Source organism: Equus caballus, chromosome 28 (assembly GCF_041296265.1).
Source record: "Equus caballus isolate H_3958 breed thoroughbred chromosome 28, TB-T2T, whole genome shotgun sequence".
Classification (NCBI taxonomy): Eukaryota; Metazoa; Chordata; class Mammalia; order Perissodactyla; family Equidae; genus Equus; species Equus caballus.
Window position 1 is genome coordinate 34,862,501 of NC_091711.1, and position 20,962 is coordinate 34,883,462.

Consider the following 20,962-nt stretch of genomic DNA (forward strand, 5'->3'; position numbering starts at 1 on the left):
TGACCCCAAAGACCTGACATTCTAGTAGGCATGACAAATAAATAAACATGTATTGTCAGATGTGTTAAGTGCTATGAAGAAAAATAGGATAAAGGGACAGAGTAATGGAGCAGGAGTGGGGCGGGGGTTGTTTTTCCAGATGGGGTAGACTGGGAAGGCCTCTCTAAGAGGTAACATTTGAGCTGAGTTTGCAAAGGAATGAGGAAGGGGCATGTGAAGACGTGAGGGAAGAACATTCCAGCCAGAGGGAGCTGCAAGTATGAAAGCCCTGAAGCAGAAACTTGCTTGTGAAGTTGGACAAACACAGGGCAGCCAGTGTGGCTGGAGTAGGGTAGGCAAGGATAGAGTGGCCGGAGATGAGGCCGAGAAGTAGACAAAGGCAGGCCATATGGAGCCTTGTTAGGAAATGAGGGGAATTTAGATTTCATTCCAAGTGTGATAGAAGTCATTGGAGAGTTTTGAGCAGGGGAGAAAATCTCGTTTTCATTTTTAAAGAATACTCTGGCTTCTATGGGAGCAAAGAGGGAAGCAGGAGTACCAATTAGGTGGTACTCCAGTTGCTTGGGCAAGAAATGATGGTGGTTTTGGTCCAGGTGGTAGTGGTAGAAGTGGTAAGAGGTCAGGTTCTGGATATATTTTGGAAGTAAAATAATGAGAATTGCTGAATGAAGGAAAAGGGAGGAGTTGAGGATAACTAAGGTTTTTGCCTGAGGAATGGGGTGAATAGTGATGCCTTTTAGTGATACGGAAGATGAGGTGAAAGAAAGTTGGGAGATGGTATGCAATCAAGAGTTCAGTTTAGATATGTGAACTTCGAGATCTTGTTTGATATCAACATGGCGATGTCAGGTAGTCAGTTAGATATAAGAGACTCAAGCTCAGGGAAATAGTGGGAACTGGGGATGTACATTTGGGACTCATCAGTGTATTTGTAGTAGATGAAGCCATGGAACTGAGTAGTAGCTAACATGTATAAAATGTTTGCCACATTCTAAGCACTTTACCTGTATTAACTGATTTAATCTTAACAACAACTTTAGGAAATTATTCCCCATGTTATGGATGAGGAAACTGAGGCACAGAGAGGTTAAATCACTTGCCTCCATAACACAACTTGTAAGTGATAGAGCTGAGACTCACCCAGGCAGTCTGGCTCCATGGTGCATGCTCTTACCTGCAGTCTTACACTGGATGAGATTCCCTAGAGAGAGAGTGTGAGTACTGAGTGGGCCTGACTGAGACTCAGGAGCTTCCAGAGCTTGAGGAGAGGAGAAGGATCTAGGAATGGAGACTGAAAGAGCAACCAGAGAGGTGAAGAAAGCCAGGAGAGGGTGATGTCCTGTAAGACAAGTGAAGAAACTGGAGAAGGAAGATGTGTTCAGCTGTCATAAGTGTCATAAGAAAGATGAAGGCCAAGACTTAACCATGGGATGTGACTGCATAGGGATCCTTGATAACCTTGATGGGAGCAGTATCAGTGGACTAGTGGGCGTCAATACTGGCCTGGAAGGGAGGCATCAAGAAAGAGTGGGAGTCGAGGAAGGAGTACCTCATTGAATCCTCACAATTCCTCACTGAGGTAGGTACTGTTAGACATTTCACAGGTGAGGAAACTGAAATGCCAGATGTTGCACAGCTGGCAAGAGGCTGGCTAACTGGTTCCCCCATTGGCAAGTGCTTGACACCAGCCTCTGGGCTTTTATTAACCACAGTCTAAGGCGGTGTTAGGTGATCCATCCACCTCACCCTACCCGTCATGGACTAAGCTTTTCTGTGAAAATAGTCAATATGATAGCCTTATGTAGACAGAGCCAAACAGGTGCCACTTTTAAAGGGACTCTGGCAGGCTGGAGCATGTCCAAGGACGAGGGTATGGGCCGTGGAGGGTCACGTGAGGAACAGTTGACGAAGCCGGGCACATTCTGCTTGGTAACAAGGAGATTCAGTGGGCCATGAGCACTGCCCTCCCTGTTGATACGATTCAGGGACTTGGTTAAGCTCTATAGGGCAGACTAGGATCCATAAGACTAAAGTAGCAGCCAGCCAGTTTTGACCTTCCTAACAGCTGCAACTGATTTAACTTTGGAATGAGCCTCTCTCTTACTAATAGTAGGCAGTGCTAGCTAACATTTTGTTTGAGCACTTATGTGCCAAGTCCTTACTATGTGCCAAATACTTTACATTTATTAGCCCATTCAAGCCTCACATTAGCCCTATGAGGCTGGTACTGTTATCACCTACTGTTTATAAATGAAGAAATGTTGGTTAAGGTACTTACCCTAGGTGACTGCTAGTAAGTGGTAAAGCCTGGATAATGCAGATGTGTCTGCCCCAAAGCATGTGTGTTCAGCCTCTCTGCAGCACTGCCTCTCTTCAAGTGAGATAGCAGCTGTCTTTGGGGGATTTGCAGAGGGAACTCTAGCATTGGGTGGCAGATCTGATTAGATGAATTTTAAGGATCTTTCTACAACAAAAATGCTGACTTCGGGCCTATATTGTTTCAGCTCCAAAGGGAGAGAGGGATTAAGGGAAATAGAAGCCTACAAAGAGCCTGAATTGGAAAGCTGCACTGCAGTAACTGTGTTCTTAGCGTTTTCCTGAGACGTGCTGGTTGGTTCATCTGTGTGCCTGTGTGTGTGTATATACACACATGTGCAGATGTCTCCTTGTCTTAAATCAAGATAACTTGTAATCTAGAGCAAACTCCTCAATTTACAGTTAAATTATAATTTTGTTCATCTCAAATGATTTGTTTCTCTCCTTAAAATCCAGGCTTAGTGACCTGTAATTCATTTGCACCTTTCACATTGACTTGGATATAATCAGAGATTTAAGAATAGAATAAATCCAGCTGTGCCTATAGGTCATTATTGCCCAGCTCTAAACATGTGCCCAGAGATATCAAGAGTCCAGGAAGCAGAGTGTATGTCAGCAGTTAATTATACCCTCAAGTCACTCTGCCAAAAGTCGGCCACTGTGCCTAATATCAAAATAAGAGCCTCACAGTATCACACAGAGGGACAAAAGTGTTGGATTTTTGTGTGTACATGATTTTTATAAAATAATTATTGGAAAACTAATACAGAGAAGTACTCTGGATTTCTGAATTGACTCCAAAAAAGATTTTCTTTTGCCAACAGAGAGATTTTATATAATTGCCTTATTTAAAATACACCCAAATAAGCCTTAGGCAATGATGGGTGTACTAAGCGTCAACAAGGTAACCATATTAGAGCCAACAACTAAACTGCCTGTAGAAGGAGTAACAGATTACCCTTGGGGGGCGGGCCAGACCGCAAGGAAATTTTAAGATACTCAGAAGGAAACGGTTTTGTTTATTTAGATAATATCTTATATTTGATAAAATGTTCTCATGAACTTCATTTCATGTGATTCTTTCAGAAATCCTTTGGGACATAAATATTTTTCAAAAATACATCAGACTGCAGTATGATTTTCTTTGCCTGGTGCACAAGGCATTCAGGAGATATTTATGGAACATTTTAAAGATGAGCAAACTGATGCTCAGCAATGACCTTCCCAAAGACAGAGCCATACAGCTCATAGGTAGTGGGGCCAGAAGTGGAAGCCAGGTCTCCCAGAGCCAAGCCAAGATTAAATCAAGCTGCTGCTTTGGCTACTTTATTTGGATTTTTCACTTTTATATTATATCAGCTGGGTTATATTGCAAGCATCAGAAACCAACTCTGGCTGATTTAGCAAAAATGGAAGTGAATGGAAGGATGGGGGCAGTTCACAGAAAAGCTAAAACACCTGAGCCTGAGCAAAGCCAGAAACCAGGAGAGCATCCGGAATCTGGGCAGGAAGAAGCAAGGGAAGTTCTTAGCTCTGTCGTCAGGATGGTTAATGTGCACTTCAAAATGGGCCATCTTCTAATGCTGTAGTCACCGTTCATAGTCCCAGGAAAGAGTCTGATGGGCATATGACTCAGCTAAGCCAAGCTCTGCTTGGAGAGGTTGCCTGGTCAGGGGTCTCTTAATTGATATTCACAAAAGTGTGGAAAGGAGAGAAAATGATTTCTCAAAGAAAATCTGTGCCAAAAGAAGGGGAGGGGAGGTGTTGCTAGGCATAGAAGAGCAGGTGTCATGGATAAGGGAACTACATTCTCCTAACTGGAAGTTGGGGTACTTGGTCTGAATATTTTCCAGAATATTGAAAAAGGGGGACATCTAAAGCCTTGCACCACATCAGGGGGTCTCATTCATGTATTCTGTACCATTCTCCTAGTTGATGTGAATGGTGCCTGCTCAGAATTGTACAGGCCAAGAGCTAGCCTGGCCATCCCCCAAAACCAGGATATAGAGTCGTTGCCTCCTTAGGGGTCACTCAGATTTTGTGCTTAGGTACCAGGTTTCATACTTAAGCACCATATTAGAATTCAGCAGAGATGGGAATTGTATTCCTTGATAAATCCGTATGGGGGGTGCCCTGATGCATTCATCTCAGAAAGTTGAAACACTGAAGTCTTTCATACTAAACTGGCAGATTTTACAGGACAGTCTCCTGACTGAACTCTTTGTAGTGCTAAAGACACAATCAATGGCTTTTATGTAACGTAAGTATTTACATGTGGGTTTAGTGTTGATAAAGCTTTCTGCAACTTCAACCTGAGTTTACTAGGTTTTTGCCTTAGATTCAGTGACCTAGTTGGTCAACTTACAACCCGTATCTATTTTTTTAAACTTTGTTGAAGTATGCTATACAAGCAATAAAATGTGCCCACTTTAAGTGTTTAATTCTGTGAGTTTTGGCAAAAGAATATGCCCATGTAACCACCACCACAAGCAAGATATAAAGCATTTCTGTCACCCCAAAAAGAATCCTCGTGCCCCTTGCAATCAACCTCCCCGCAGTGAGGTAAACACTGATATAATTTTTATCACCATAGCTTAGTTTTGCCTCTTTTAGAACTTCGTATTAAATAGAATCATACTCTGCGTTCACTTTTCTGTCTAGCTTCTTTCACTCAACATAAGGCTTTTGGGAGTCATCCATGATGTTGTATCAGTAGTTTGCGTTACCAAGAAGTACCCTCTGATGATTATACCATACTTTGTTCATGCATTTGCCTGTTGGTGGACATTTGCGTTGTTTCTGGTTTTTAGGCTACTGTGAATAAAGCTGCTATGAACCTTTATGTACCAGTCTTTGTGTGTGCACGTGTTTTCATTTCTCTTGGGTAGACACCTAGGAGTGGAATGACTGGGTCATATAGTAAATACATGGTTAACTTTAAAGAAATTGCCAATTATTTTCCAAAGTAGTTGGGCCATTTTACACTCACCATCAGTGTATGACAGTTCCAGTTGGTTTACATTTTCACCAACACTAGGTATTATCAGTCTTTTTAATTTTATCCTTTATTTAGGAAGGGTGTAAAAGTAGTATCTGATTGTGGTTTTATATGCATTTCTGTGATAATTAATGATGTTGAGCATCTTTTCATATACTAAACAGCCATTTATTTATCTTCTTATTTGAAGTGTCTATTCAAATCTTTTGCCCATTTTTAAGTCAGGTTTTCTTATTGAATTGAAGAGCTCTTTATATATTCTGGAAACAAGTCCTTTGTCAGATTTATGAGTTGTGGAAATTTCTCCCCATCTGTGGCTTGCTATTTTCATTTTCTTAACACTATCCTTTGCAGAGGAGACGTTTTAAATTTTGATGAAGTCTAAATTATCAAATTTTTCTTTCATAGTTTGTGCATGTTGTGAAGTATCTACAAAATCTTTGCATATCCCAAGATCCTGAAGATTTTTTGAATGTTTTCTTCTTCTTTCGTGTGTGCGTGTGTATGTGCGTATACATACACACACAATCATGCTGCCTGTAAATAAAGACAGTTTTACTTTGCATATCCCAAGATCCTGAAGATTTTTTGAATGTTTTCTTCTTCTTTCGTGTGTGCGTGTGTATGTGCGTATACATACACACACAATCATGCTGCCTGTAAATAAAGACAGTTTTACTTTTTTTTAATTGATGTGCCTTTTATTTATTTATTTTTCTTGCCTTATTGCACTGACTAGGCCTTCCAATCAAATGTTGAATAGAAGTCATGAGAGAGGGCATCCTTGCCTTTCTAGGGGAAGAATCTTCATTGGCTATTAAGTATGATGTTAACTGCAGCATCTCATAGATGTCGCTTTTTGGCTTGAAGTTTTCCTCTATTTCTAGTTTGCTGAGAGTTTTGATCTAAATAGGTCACATGTTAAATTTGCTCATGTGCTTTTTCTGCATCTACTGAAGTAATCATGTTTTTTTTCCCTCTTTTATTGTGTTAATGTGGTGACTTACAGTGATTTTTTTTCTCATGTTGAACCCACCTTTGCAGTCCTGAGGTGTTTAGCTCACCCCTTGCATCTGTATTCATGAAATATGTCATTGCTCTATAATTTTCTTTTCGTGTAATGCCTTTGCCTGAGTTTAGTATCAGGGCAAAACTGGCCTCACAAAATGAATTAGGAAGTGTTCCCTCCTCTGCTTTCTGAAAGAGTTGACAAAAAACACCATGTCTTTTAGTTTGATTTGCATGCAGCATGTACATTAGTAAACATTTTTCTAGATGACAGTGGGAAAGGACAGATAGCTGCAAGCAGGTAGGACCAAATGAATTTGTCAGTCTGAAGGAGACTATTTGAGCCAATCCTTAAGCCCATGGTTACCTCTGGAGGTGGTGACTTAAACTGGAAACCTACCAGGTCTCTCATGCCAGAAATAGAGAACAGAGGCTTTTTGAGCACCTACTAAGTGACTGATATCACTGGAGGGACATCTGATTAGTTTCCCAAGCCGATGGGTCTGCCAAGACGATGGCAGACATTCCACTACCTGTCAAGGTGTGCGGTGAGCTAAGTCAAGGGAAAGAAAGAACAAATGCAGGTCGTAGATTGGATTCTCGGTGAGCTCACTAGTGAGCTGAAAATGAGAGGAAAGCACTATTTAATGACAATTTTTAAAATGTAGAGCTGTTTTTCAGTTCAGCTGTTTAAGAGAAATAACGTCCAGATTGAAAATTCAAAGGTGGGTGCTCCAAGTAGGGAGAAATAAGGATGGGTCCCTACAGTCAAGAAAGGCTTCCCACACGAAGAGGGATCTGGCCACTAAGGACTGGCAGGGTTTGGACTTAGAGAACCAGAGGTAGCTCCAGGGGGGTTAGGCCACACCTCCCTGGCAGGAGATCAGGAGCGTGGATTGAGCATGAAGTCCGTGAAGTCGGGTAGGGCGCTCTTGGGCCTTCACTGCTCGTGGGAAATTCTTAGGTAAATGCGCCTGTAAAGCCATTGCCTGTACTTGGATTTCTCCTAGTAGACTAGAAGCTTCTTGAGCGCTAGGACTGTGTTTACTCATCTAAGAATCCCCAGCACTTGGTACAGTACCTAGTGTGGGATAGGTGCTCAGTTATCATTGAATAAATGAGTGAATGGAAAGGCTCTTATTACTGTCCACATGAGAAACCAAGGGTACAAGTGCCTCATGATGTTGACCTTGCTTTTGGAACCACCTAGAGCAGTCAGGGTACGAGCTTGTGGGAGTGAAATCTCAGCAGATCCCACAGAGAAAAGTCGATCTTTCACTCTCCATTTGTGCTCTGCTTTACCAGTCATACTCAATTCTCTACGTACTAGGATCACCTGGGGTGTTTAAATACAGATGGCTGGGCACCATCTCAGACTGATTAAATCAGAATCTCCAGGAGTTGTGCCCAAGATCATTTTTCTCTTTTTAAAGCTCCCCAGGTGGTTCTAAAATCAGCCAGGATGGAGAACCACTGTGCTACGCTCTTGCTTTTGTTTGAGATAACCAAGTAGGCTCTTAACTGTGTCAGCTGTAAATGATTAAGCTCCCAGTATAAATGCTTATTACCGCCACATTGTAATTATATCCGTGATGATTTCCACACACACTTTCTCTCTCTGTTGGATATCTTTTAAATAAAAGACCGCCAGTCTTTTACGTCTTTATAAACAGAACTAGAAAAACCAAGAAAAACATTTGCCATCTGAGGAGAAACAAAGAAACAAAGTTGTGAAATTCTGGGGGTAGTGTGTTTTTAGTGTGGCAAACAGAGCTACTCATAAATTACCCCTCTTCCAGTGGGTAGGAGGAAGAATTTCAACGTGGCTCTTCTTTATTTTGCTCTCTGGGTCATTTTAACAAATCTGCGCCTGTATTCAGTCTGCACTTTTTTTTTTTTTAGCAATTGTCACCTTATAAATTCTACCAAATACATAATTTTATAAGAAATGCAGTATGAAAACCAATTTGTTCCTGGTGGGAAAGCTTAGAACTGGGTCTGAAGTGCAATAAAGTGCACACACCAGCATGCACGTGCATTTTGAGAGAGGCATAATTTGAATCAGACACTCAGAGGGGTCCAGGACCCAAAAGTGTCTAATAATCAATGCCTTTAGTCTAAACACCTTCTCTGCACAAAACTCAAGGTTGTGTGTGAGCTGGCCGGTGTACCCATCCAGGGCCATCTGCTACCACTCTTTTTCCCCTTGTTCTTTAATGGACCAGCAATACAGATTTGTTTGTAGCATCCAGAATGTGCCACATTCTCTCACTTTTCCAGGTCTTTGTATGGGCTATTCTCCTGGCCTCGAGTGACAGCCCTTTCCTCTGTCTGCCTTTTGTCTTCATGTGTCACTTACGGATCTTTTCCTCTTAGACCCTGTGCTGGACAACCTCTGCTCCCGCCACTCCCACTGTGCCATCTGGTATTCAGGGTATCCTGCTGTCATTGTTAGTTTACAGACCTGTCTCCCTATCTGGATTATAACCTCCTTGAGTAGGGTGGCTGTCTTTTCATTCCTCCCCAGCACCTGACATAGCATCTATGTCAAATGCACAAATGAAGGGATCCATCAACTATGGGACAAATATGTGGCCTTTTCACTTGTAGGTGCTCTTGATCAAACTACAGAATGGATAAAAGAATCTGTAAATGAAGAATTACTTTCTCTTTCTGAGACTGCTTTGTCTCCTGGGGCTGAAAATGGCTCCAAGCCAAGCCTGAGCCCTACATTGGTGCTAAATAACAGTTATTTGAAACTGTTACAGTGGGATTATCAGAAGAAAGAATTACCAGAGGTGAGTGATTTTTTTCTTCCCTCAAGTTTCCCGATATTTTAAAGTTCTAACTGTGAATCAGCTGGTCTGTGTTGCACGTGGTTTAATGACTTTACTGAAATCAGATAAAAATGGGCATTTGGATGCAACACTGCTTGTTTTACATTTTCATGGTATTGAGCTTCCTTTTCTATTTTTATGTTTTAAATAAATATGCTAGACACTCATGACAGATGGAGCACGTCTTCAGGAACTGACAGAAAAGCTGAATCAATTGAAAGTTATTGCCTGCCTGTCACTAATTACCAACAACATGGTAGGTGCTATTACAGAAGGCCTACCTGAGCTTGCAGACAGGTTAAAAAGGATTTCAGCTGTTCTCCTTGAAGGCATGAGCAAAGAGTAAGTTCCAAGTGTTTTTATCTGCCTACCCTTGTATGTGTTTCAGAGAATGTGAATAACCTTGGGCATCTGGATGTGATATTCAGGACTGTGCTTTAGAGAAGCTTATCTTACACCTTCTTTTTCTAGAATTTCTTTTAATATCTCTGAAGGCTTACATGTCCTTTCATAGGAAGGGAGAGGTCTTTTCCATGACCAGTGCCAGGGTGAGTGTAGTATTTCCACTTAGGATGGGTGTGTGCAAAAACTTCTTTGACAGGGCTGTGGAAAAAACAAACAAAACCTAGAAATCCACTAAGCTCAGTGTTTAAAATACCCTGTCAAAGAGGCTTTTCAGATTAAGTTGGTCTGATTCCACCATTTTTCTGTAGTGAAATGTTCACCAACTTCACTGACCCAGCCTGCTGTGAAGTCTTTAGAAGAGGTGACATCGCTGTCCATTAAAGATGTTAAACAAGTCCAGGAAAGGATCTATTTTTTAAAAAATTCATTCCCAGTATCATACCTTCATTAAATACTAGAATCCCATTTAGAGCATCCTGTTGGGAATCCTGTCCAAGACAGAAGATTCCTAATCTTAGTCAATGGCCAGATTTTCCTGTGGTCTTATATGAGTTAACTCCTGCTGCTGGTCCCCCTTTCAGGTGTTTTCAGGGACTTGGACTCCTTATTCCTCTCACTGAGGGGAGATGCTCCCATCCTTCTATACTCCCACCCGTTACTCAGACAGCACATGAATTCCCTGAGAAAATCCTAGAATAGTAAGAGCCAAAAGGAGCCCGAGTGGTCACAGAATGCAGAGTGCTCATTTTGAACTGAAGCTCAGAGAGAGAATAGGATTTGCCTTGGGCTGCAAAGCAAGAAAGGGAATCCAAGGCCTGGGCCCTGGCCTGACGGCCTCGAGTGCTGCTGACTCTGGTGTGAACCTACCAGGCGTGGCTGCTTCACACTCAGCCCAAGACCTGTAACCAAAAGAAACCTCTGGTTTTGCTTTTGGTCTTACCTTAGTGTTTCCCCACACGAGGTAACCATTACTTTCCAGAAACCCTTTATTAATAAATAAAGTCATTAGTGATCCCCCAATGCTGCTTAAGTATTTTTATACAGCATATAGCAAAGTGGTTACTAAGAGGACAGACAGGCAGGGGTTTGAATCCCAGCTCGGCTGTGGTTGGTTATACCTTGAACAAGTTCCTGAATCACCCTGAGCCTCGTTGCCTCTTTTGCAAAAAAGGAGTAATAATTGTACCCATCTTGGAGTTGCGAGAACTCAGGATGATTCATATGAAACACTTAGTATAGGTGTCCAGGACATGGTAAATGCTTGATAAGTGTTAGCTGTTAGTAACTATTTAGTTGTTATATCATCCTCTTCACAGTTGCTCTGCCTATCTGGTTGTATTATTGTTTTGTTTAAACTGCCCCCCCCCCAACCTGTGTTGGGAAATGAATATAGTTAATTCTCAATTATCCTCATTGTGGATGGGATAATAACATTCAGAATATAAAAAAGCAGATGGTTCCAAGTGATCAGGAGACCCAGGTGTCATTTACATTTGGTTTGATGAAGCATCTTGAAAAGTAGCAAGAATTTTGCCGCCTTTATTGTGAATAGGAGGCCATAGTTTATGCTAAAATTTGTTTTTTTCTTTAGCCTGAGAACTCACTGATTAAAATCAAGAGAAAGCTAAGGCAGTACCTTGTGGTAGGTAAAAGTCAGGAGGTAAAAATTTTGTCATAAATATTCTATCTTTCAGTTGTAGAACCCCAAAGGCAGGTCCAATGTGATTTATAACAAATTCCAGACAAGGCAGAAACACCAAGGACTTGTTATTGTTGTTAATGATGATAATAATGATAAACAGTTTTTCTCTTCTTCTCATTAAGCATTTACTACATGCCTGACAGTCTGCCAAGAGCTGATATAGTCACATAGCAAGTTTAGTGGTGGAGTCAGGACTTGAACCCAGGTCTGCCTGACACCACAGCTTATGCTCTAACCACTATATTATGCTGCCTCCTGTTGTTGGGCCTTTCTCTCATTCTTTAATTCCCATTTTGAGCAGAGCTATCTTAAGGACCCTTTCTGGATAGTGAGATGCAGTTTTCAATGATCATTCCCCAATAGTGAGGACCCAACAAATGCACTTTCTAATTACCCTTTTTTCCTTACCTATTAAATAACCCACTGCTAATTACTTTCTACAATTTTCTGGACTCTATATATTTGGATTATTGATCAGTTACTTGAAAGTAGCAATGAGAATGAACTTCTTATCTTTATGGTATTGACCTTTGAATATCTTCATTTCTTGTTTTTCATTGGTGTTATAGATTTCCTGCTCAGGCATGGATAAAGGAATTGATTCTACCTCGTTTTCCAAGCTAAAAAAAAAAAAAAAAAAAAAATCCATGAATGAATCCACTCAGACTAAAGGGTTTATTTTAAGAAGTAAATAGGTATTTTGTTTCCTTTTCTGATAGCCCTGCATGAAAATGGGGTTGCAGACTTATTTTCAGGGACCATATTTTTCTGTCTGTGCTGTCCTATTTAAACACTACCTACAGAATTGAGTGGTTGAGTAGTTTTAAGTATTTAAAAATATACTACATATAAGGGTTAGTGGTTGGAAGGAGTTACTGTTTTCTAAGTACATTCTAATAGAAGTAATTATTGTATTTATAGGAGAAAGTTGGTAGATATTTGAAACAAGTTGGTATATTAAAAAGAAAAACTGACAAACAAAAACTATCTCTGATGGGATTTTGTCTTTTGTTTTCTAGGACCTTTAACTTGAAGGAAGTCCTGAATTCTATTGGTGTTCAGACTTGTGTTGAAGTTAACAAGACCCTGATGGAGAGAGGTTTACCCACTTTAAATGCTGAGGTTCAAGCTAATCTTGTAGGTCAATTTTCAAGCATCGAAGAGGAGGACAATCCTGTCTGGTCTTTGATTGGTGAGTCCTCATGTTTTTATTGGTTTCTGCTTCAATTCCGATTTGCTTTAACTTGCTGGTCTTGACCAATAAATGTCCATCAAATTTTAGTTTTAAACAGGTTACCTGCTTCTTTTGGAGAACAAATATTGAAAATATGAAGAAAGTATTAATATTTTCAAAGATTTAGGACTCATTGCTTCTTCTCTGTGTAGTGGGCAGGGGATGCTTCAGGGCCTTCCATCTTCCTATCAAACCAATAGATTTTTACAAAGAAAATAACATAATGCTGCTGGTAATGTTAAAATCCTAGATCAATACAGTGATCCAAACCAGCTGGCAGTGTGTTCACAGAAAGTAGATGTTGGTTATGCTGTGAGCTAGCCAAAGCGAGCTGAGGCCCCTTTCTTGGTCAGGCTTCAAGAGACAAAAAGTAAGAAGGCTGTGGAACTGGGAGGCAAGTGGGTGGGCTTTTTTGGTACCTGATTGCTAAAAAAGTGAACATCTTGGTGTCAACTTTTATTGGTGAGTTGGGAAATGGAGAATGTATCAGTTAGGACTTTTTCTGTTACCTGTGACAGAATCTAAACTTCTAAACTAGCTCAAGCAAAAAGGAAATGTATTTTCTCATATAACTGAAAAGACCAGAGGGCTGACTGCAGGTACAGCTTCGTCAGAGCTCACACTGTTGCCAGCCCTAGTTTCCCCACCTCCCTCCCTCAGCACTAGCTTCCTCTGAGCTGGCTGCACAAACAGTCTCTTCCTGTCATAGCAAGGTGGCTTCAGCTCTGACCTACATCTTCCCATGTTTAAGTTAGGTGCAAAACAAGGAGTCGGCTTCCCTGTCGGCTCAAATGACCCCAGAATTGAGTCTCATTGGCTCCAGTTGGCCTGACTGTAGGTCATGTCCCATTCTTGAGTCAGGCATGGTGGCCAGAGGGGAAGGAACTCAGGCCCAAGATGTTGTTCAGTTCCTGGAGGCACAGTGAGTCAGCTTCACCTGTAACACCTGGTCTGAGAGTAGAGAAGAGAGAATCCCCCCAAACAAAATCAGGGTGCTGTGGCCGTAAGAAGGGGGAGAGGGTGATGTGGGGCACAAAGCAAGTGTGTACTACAGAGGGCGGGGAGTAAAACTAGAAGGCGGAAAAGAGTGTGGAATTAGCATATCCTAACATTCCACGGCTAATCTGCAAGTTTTCAAAATACATTGACTTCGCCAAGAATACAGATACTTGCTGTTATTTATTTCCTCTCAAAATAGTTTCTCTCATCCTTATCCCTGGGTGCATGGAATGCTGGACATCTAGGCCACACAGGCCACTTAATAGCTCAAAGCTGCCACCCCTCCCCCAGAAAAGAGCCATGCTGGTGTGCAGCACTGCAGGCTGCTGAGAAGTGACAGCTGATAACAGGAGCAAGCACAGCATAACCACAGCCGCCCGTGGCTGAGCCCTCCCTGTGTGACCTTCACTGCCGACATGCGTCTGTCCTCACAGCCTCTAATCTCCAGCTGAACAGCTGATAGCTGGGAGGTTGTGTTCCTTGGAGGAAGAGGGCAGACTGCAGTCTCTGCCACATCCTGCTAGCCCCCAACGAGAGTGCAGGCCTCATGAGGACAGGGTGTTATATCCCCGTACCATGCTGGGCCCATTGATGACACTCAATAAATATCTGTGGGAGGGGGGAATGCCTTGGAGACTTGGAGTGGTTAAGGAGCTCTCACCTGAAGGCACATAACCAGCCGGCTGCAGAGTCAGGATTCTCCTCGAGCCTTTCTGACTCCAGAGCTCGTATTCTTTACTGCTCTGGTTGGCATTGCGGTCAGAGCTGGAACCCTGCTGCTTGTTGGCAGGGTGGCCAGAGCATCTCTGTGCCCTTGCTCTAGATAAGGGAAGTACTTGCAATGTCAGAAGGGAGAGGGAAGCTAGGAGCCAGGAGATGCCACACCCAGAGGTGGCTTCTCAAAATCCGGTGAAGCAACTTTTTTCCACCCAGCCATCCCCAGTCCAACGTTCCTGTTCTTTTGTAAATTGAAGGGATTTTTTAACCTCATTCAGAGTATTGTTGCCTAGCAACTCGGTTGACTCACTTGAGGGTGTCTCCTTTGGCTCTGGAAGCCAAGGGCACGCCTTTGGCAGGGACTCAGTGCGGCTGCTCCTAACTGGACAAGCGCTTCTGTCACTTTAGTCTTGGCCTAAAAACTGACTCGTCTACAGAGGAGACAGAACCACTTGTAAGCATAATAACAATTTTGAAAGAGTTTCATTCTTTAAATAATCTTGCAGGAAAGTGTTTGGATTGTATCTGCAATGAAAATAGACCTGGGCTCCTGAGTCACGCAGCCCGTCTAAGGGGAACTTTAGTACACAGTGGACTCTTACTTTTCTGCCTGCAGAGGAGTTAGAATAAATTAAGCAGTTAGAGGGATCCCTGGGACAAAAGAAGGACTAGACCAACCTTAGCTATGGAAGATATAGAAAAGTTTTCTTTCAAACCAATACCAAATGCATACCAAAACCAGGTAAAAATTATTTATAGATTACCCACTGTGAGGATTATTTGCGTGCTTATAGCCATGTACATTTTTTTAAAAGTAGTTTTCAGTTACACAAGTGATACCTACATGAATAATTTCTTCTTGCTGATAAGTTACAGACAAGGCCCCAGTCATCTTTGACTGCCTCCTCCAGCCCCGTTCCGGCCTGACTCCCATTGCTCTCAGTTTGGTGTTGATCTTTTGAGACCTTTTCATTCTATTGAAGAATGCTTTCGAGTTTGGGCAGAGATGAGGAGAGGTGGAAGGGCATTCTAGTAAGAGGAGACAGTCTGGCTAAGATGGGGACATGGGACTTTGGGAACTTTGAGTTCTAGGATAGATCTGCCTGGAACATGTGACTTTTGGGAAGAGTGTTTGGAGGTAAGTTTCGTTGATGTCTTAGTTGTCCATATTCGATGGAGTGTGCTCTCCTTGGCAAACTTTCCTGTTTGTGAGGTTTCTGTTTCCAAAGCCAAAGAAAGTCCTCAGAGCAGCATGGGCTGTAGCAGGTCTGGTTTGTCCAGTGCTATGGCAGCCTAGTTTGTGTATGCCTTTGCATGCTTCTGTGAAGTAGTCTGAAATGCAGATGCATTGAAGCAGCGAGGCGAAAGGTGGAGAAGGAGTGCCCATTGGGGCGGCTCTTCTTCAGTGCCTCCAGGCTGTCGGCCACCTGTGGGGTGACCATATAATTTGTTTTCCAAACCAGGACACTTTTGAGAGTGCTCTTATTAATTATGCCAGGATAACAGGTGTAAACTTCGACTGTCCTGGGAAAACCTGGATGTGGTCACTCTTGCCATGTGGTAATTTGGGCTCCTAAGTTTCTAGGTCTCTAAGCAGATTTTTCAAGAGGAACCAGAAATTTGGATTTTTACATGAAATTTTCTGATTTTAAATGGTTTCTATTTTTTAAAAAACACTATGTGGGCCAAACTGGCAGTGCCAGTTTACAACCTCAGCTGTAGTGTACCTAACTAAAATTATGGGCATTAAGTATTGAGTTTTTGTAAAAGATTCTCTGCCATCCCCCGAAAGTGCTGTACATTTTTTTATCAGTTAGCTATTACTGCATAACAAGTCACCTCAAACTTCATAGCTTAAAAAAAAACAAGCAGGGGCCGGCCCAATGGCATAGTGGTTAAGTTCACGGGCTCTGATTCAGCAGCCCAGGGTTCACAGGTTTGGATCCTGGCCACAGACCTAGCACTGCTCATGAAGCCACACTGCAGCAGCATCCCACATAAAGTGGAGGAAGAAGATTGGCACAGATGTTATCTCAGGGCCAGTCTTCCTCACAAAAAAAAGAAAAAAAAAACCCCAAGCATTTAGTATTGCTCACAAGTCCATGGGGCAACTGGGTAGTTCTTTTGGTTTTGCTGGGCTCACTCAAGCATTTGTGGTCAGCTGTGGCTTAGGTGGTTAGCTCTGCTGATCTTGGCTGGACTTTCTCAAGTGTTTGGGATTTGGTTGGTCTAGGATGGCCTCAGATAGAACAGCTGAGCTTCGCTTGATATGGCCTCTCATCAAGCCCACGCTTGCTCACATGGTAGTGGTAGCTAGGGAGAGCAGATGCAAACCATGCCTCTTGAAACCTCAGCATGGAACTAGCACACCGACACTTCTGCCAAATTTTGTATTGGCCAAAGGATGTTATAAGGCCAACTCCAATTCAAGACTTGGGGAAACAGACTCCAGCTCTTGATAGGAAGAGCTGCAAAGCTGCCTTGTAAAGGGCATGGATACAGGGAGGGTAAAGAATTGGGAATATTATTGCAATCCACCTACTGTAATTAGTATTCTCATTTAAAAAAAAATATGTGCTTTAATAATGGGACTGATAAAGATATCTTATTTTTCCCCAGATAAGCGAATCCAACTGTACATGAAAAGTCTGCTCTGTCTTACGAGCCCTCAAAAATGCATGCCTCCCATGCCAGGAGGCCTTGCTGTCATTCAGCAGGAGCTAGAAGTGCTAGGCTCTCAATATGCAAACATTGTGAATCTCAACAAACAAGTGTATGGACCATTTTACGCAAATATACTTCGAAAGCTGCTCTTCAGTGAGGAAGCCATGGGGAAAGCGGACACTTCGTCTTCTACTAAATAAAGAGCAACTGACATTGGATAAGAGATGGAAATTGAGCACTTCGGTACCCAGTCTGTTTCCATCGATGGCATTACAGATGCAGGACATCCTCAGTCCTTTCCATGGTGCAGTGTTAGCCTGAATCTGTGTAATCCAGTAATATTAGCATTGCAGAAGACACGCACAGCATATAGACCCTTTTCATGCATCATTTCCAAGTTCAAAAGAGACTTTTTAATGAACAGAAAGCAATTTGTAATTAATTATATTACCTATATAATACTTTTAAATGTCTTTGTAAGCATTTATATCTGACTTATTCACTCAACCCTTAAGGATTTGTATTTCCTCACTTGTCACTATCAAATTTAATGATTTTTCATTTTGGTACAACTTCTCAAAGGATTGCAAGTTGTGAGAATAACCAAGGGGATTGATTTTCTGGGTAAGTGATGTGACGTGAGCATAACTGTATTTGAAATGTACAATTAAATTTTCTTAGTGTTGTAATAGAAACTTACATAGTAAGTCTTCAGCTTCCACAAACGTACCAAATCACATTTTATAATGCCAATTGTCAGTATTTGTTTAGAATTTAAATTTATTACATACATTTTAAAGCCACATAAAAATTTTAGATAAAATCTCCCTTATTCGTCTAGTGAAAATAGAAACAAATCCTTTCTAAAATTTTATTTTAAAGGTTGGTTTCTCCTTGTAACTTACCCTGTTCTCTGAGAGAAACAGTTTTTGCACAAATCTCTTAGTGAATGTCCTGCATTTCTCAGGCCATTGGTAAGGTTTATATAAGATTTTAATATTTTTACATAAGGCAGGAGTGGTTTGAATTGGTTTACTTGTAAGAAGAAGCGAAGTTAATAAAGCGAGATCCCCATTCTTAGTGAAGCTCACATCTGAAAAAGAAGTAGTCAGAATTTGGACTTTTTAACCATATAACCACATAGCTTGCTAGCAAATGCCTTCTGTGCTGACTAAATTCTTACCCCACTATGACCAAGAAGCTCTTCTAAGTATCATCATTTGACGTTCTTGAGCATTCACTGGAACTTTGCTTTGCCAGGCTGGCCCTAGTCATCATGGGGATTCTAGAGGAGTCTGTCCTGACCTGACAGACTTCTTTTGCAGTGTTAAGGGAAGCACTACACTTGGGTGGACCCAGTCTAGAAAGAGCTTGATTTGCATAAAACACATTTTTGGTTGTTTCATTTTCTAAGGACTCATTGAACCTTAGTAGTTTGGTGGGGAAGAGTGGGCCGGAAGTCAAAAGGGGTCTTCCTTTCTTCCTCACCTCCTTTTCCTCACCACGACCTCCACCATTATGGTGCTACGTAATTATTTGAGAAAGTTCTAGGAAATGATTGTGTGAATAAATTATCCCCAATCTTTACATTTTGGAGGGTTCTGCCAAAATTTGAGGAAATTTTGAAAGTCAGTTTTGTTCTCACAATGACCAATAAATAAATCAGCCATTCTAGCCGTTTAAGCAGCTGTGTTTAAGTGGAGTTTTACTGAAGAGCACATCATTGGTCTTACCCATTTTTTTTTCCCTTTCTATATTTCCATTCTGCGTATGTTCTTCCTACGCTTAGAAACCATAAGGTGCTAAAGATTTTTGTTTTCGTTTTCTCTTAAGTTGAAGCAGTTTTCAACTGTGTTCACTTTGGGGCATGGGCGGCGGGGGTGGGGGGGGTCTGACACATAAAAGTAATACACAGTGTGGGTTTTTTTTTTTTGTCTTTCTGAGGTGAACTCTATATTTACCAGGAAAACCAGGTGGTGTACTTTTTTATTGTTCGATTGGGATCCAGCTGGTATTCTTATATACTTGATTATACTGCAGTTGCCAGCAGGAAAACAATGTGCAAACATTTTTTTAAATGCATTAAAATGAAGGGCATTCTGTTTCCTTTTTTTTTTAAGCTGCAAAATAAATCTCAATGTCTCAAGTCTGGATTTAGGCAACTACATTTATTAGGATTTTAAAATCGTATCCTTTAGCATGTTGTATATTTGGTTTTTACTTAAATGTTTACTTCTACTTTTGAGGTTTTCTTAACATGGTCTTGTTTTGTGATGTCAATTTTATTAAACACCATACACACATTTTCATTCTTCTGCTAAAACATGTATTGTGTGCACTAAATTTTAAAACATTAAAAATTATTTCAAGACAACCAGTGTCTCTTTGTCTTCTTTAAAAAAAATTTTTTTTGAGATAACATTGGTTTATAACATTATAAAAATTTCAGGTGTACATCATTAGATTTTGATTTCTGTGTAGATTATATCATATTCACAGAGATTAGATTAGTGGTTACCAGAGGGGAAGGGGGGAGGGCGGAAGGGGGGATGGGGCACACATGTACAGTGTTGGATGATAATTTGTCTTTGGATGGTGAACGTGATGTAGTCTTTGTCTCTAATCCACCTATGGATAGCTCAGGGATGGAATATTGAACAGTCTATTGTGGTTGTTCTGGAATGGTTCTTCTGGTGGTTGTCAAAGCCTTACAGACATCAGGTCATGTTCATGCATTCGGTCAGTCAACAAACCTCTAGTGAGCATCTACCATGTGCCTGGAAGTATCCTAGGTGCTGTGACATGTAGATGACTAGACAGAGGCTGTTGTCAAGAAGTTTATAATCTAGTGAGAAGGACAAACTTGTGAACAAGTGCAATAAAATGTAATAACGGCATAAAACAAGTACACGTGGTGCTGGAGGAAAATCATCAAAATCCATTTCGTGGAGCTCATTCCTGAGCTACAACAGGAAGGATAGGCAGGAGCCTACCGAGAAAGGGAAAGGCACCACAGCCCACGTGCTTGGGGAGGACAGAGTGGGGAGAGAGGGTGAGCCCAGGCACCAGCATGCGGTCGATGAGTGAAAGTGATGAGAGGTGAAACAAGAAAGGTACAAAGATTCTGGGATGTCATGTAAAATGTGTGGGTTTTGTCCTGAAGGAGATAAAGAATCAAATCTTCTGAAACAGAAGAACGTTACGGACACGTTATGTTCTGGAAAGATTGCCCTGGCAAAAACACTTGCCATTGGTGCTGGAAGATTCCTCTGTTGTGTGCGTATGCATACACACACTCAAATATGAACACAGGGTACAAGCAGTAGAAATAGACTCTGGCTAATTGTAGCAGAAAAGGAGTTTTTTGGATAGGTATTAAGTACCTCATAGAATCTACATAATCTGAGGCATCAGGCTTGGAAAATGGGTGGGAACCAAGGCATTGCAAGCTCAGGACTCCTGCCAAGCTGGATTCAGTGCTGTGGCTTCAGAGATCGTTTCCTCAACTGTCCTTGCCCCTTTGTCCATTTGCTGAAGATTTACAGTCCCTGGTACAAACATTCATTTGGAAGAATCTAGATCAAGTGCCCAAGCTCTAATTTGCAGTGGATGGAATGAATGAGTAGCTGACACTTAGACTCCCATGGTCCCACCAAGGTCGCCCAACCAGGGATTTCTCTGAAATAGGAAGTGTATTCTGAGGAGCAGAAAAAGAAAAATGTACTATTATGTACATTCATGAGGTCTTTAAAATTTGTGAGAAATGTGTGAGGAAACCACTCAATCCAGCATTGCCTCATGACACCAAAAGACCATTCAAGGAAGGGCACAGTCACAAGAAGTCAACCTTTATTGGTGTGTGTAGATGGACTGCTGAACAAACAGCTCCCAAGCCTCAGTGGCCTCAGTATAGTCTTATTTCTCAAATTATAGTTCAAAGCAGGGGGTAGGTTGGTTCGGGGGGAGGAGCTATTCCATTCAGTCCCTGAGAGACCCAACTTCCATCCCTCTGTGAGTCAGTTCTCCCCTGTATCTTCAGAGTCTTCCCCATTCACTCAGAAGATAGGGAAAGAAAAGGATTG

General features: G+C 41.6%; 1 protein-coding gene across 10 annotated transcripts in view; it reads left to right on the forward strand.

Moving 5' to 3' along the window:
* TCP11L2 (t-complex 11 like 2) overlaps positions 1-19,254 on the forward strand; it is a 41,567-nt gene extending 22,313 nt beyond the window's left edge. For 7 of the 10 annotated variants that reach the window (XM_070254297.1, XM_023631489.2, XM_023631493.2 and 4 more), the window contains 4 exons: positions 8,933-9,120; positions 9,320-9,501; positions 12,286-12,458; positions 16,836-19,254. In XM_070254297.1, the coding sequence (XP_070110398.1) occupies positions 8,933-9,120; positions 9,320-9,501; positions 12,286-12,458; positions 16,836-17,080 (788 nt within the window). In that variant the 3' untranslated portion in view covers positions 17,081-19,254. Of the gene's footprint in view, positions 1-2,504; positions 5,169-5,722; positions 6,003-8,932; positions 9,121-9,319; positions 9,502-12,285; positions 12,459-16,835 lie in introns of those variants that run through there. The other 3 variants (XM_070254300.1, XM_070254302.1, XM_070254301.1) reach the window with 3 other exon arrangements.
* Positions 19,255-20,962: the final 1,708 nt, after the last annotated feature.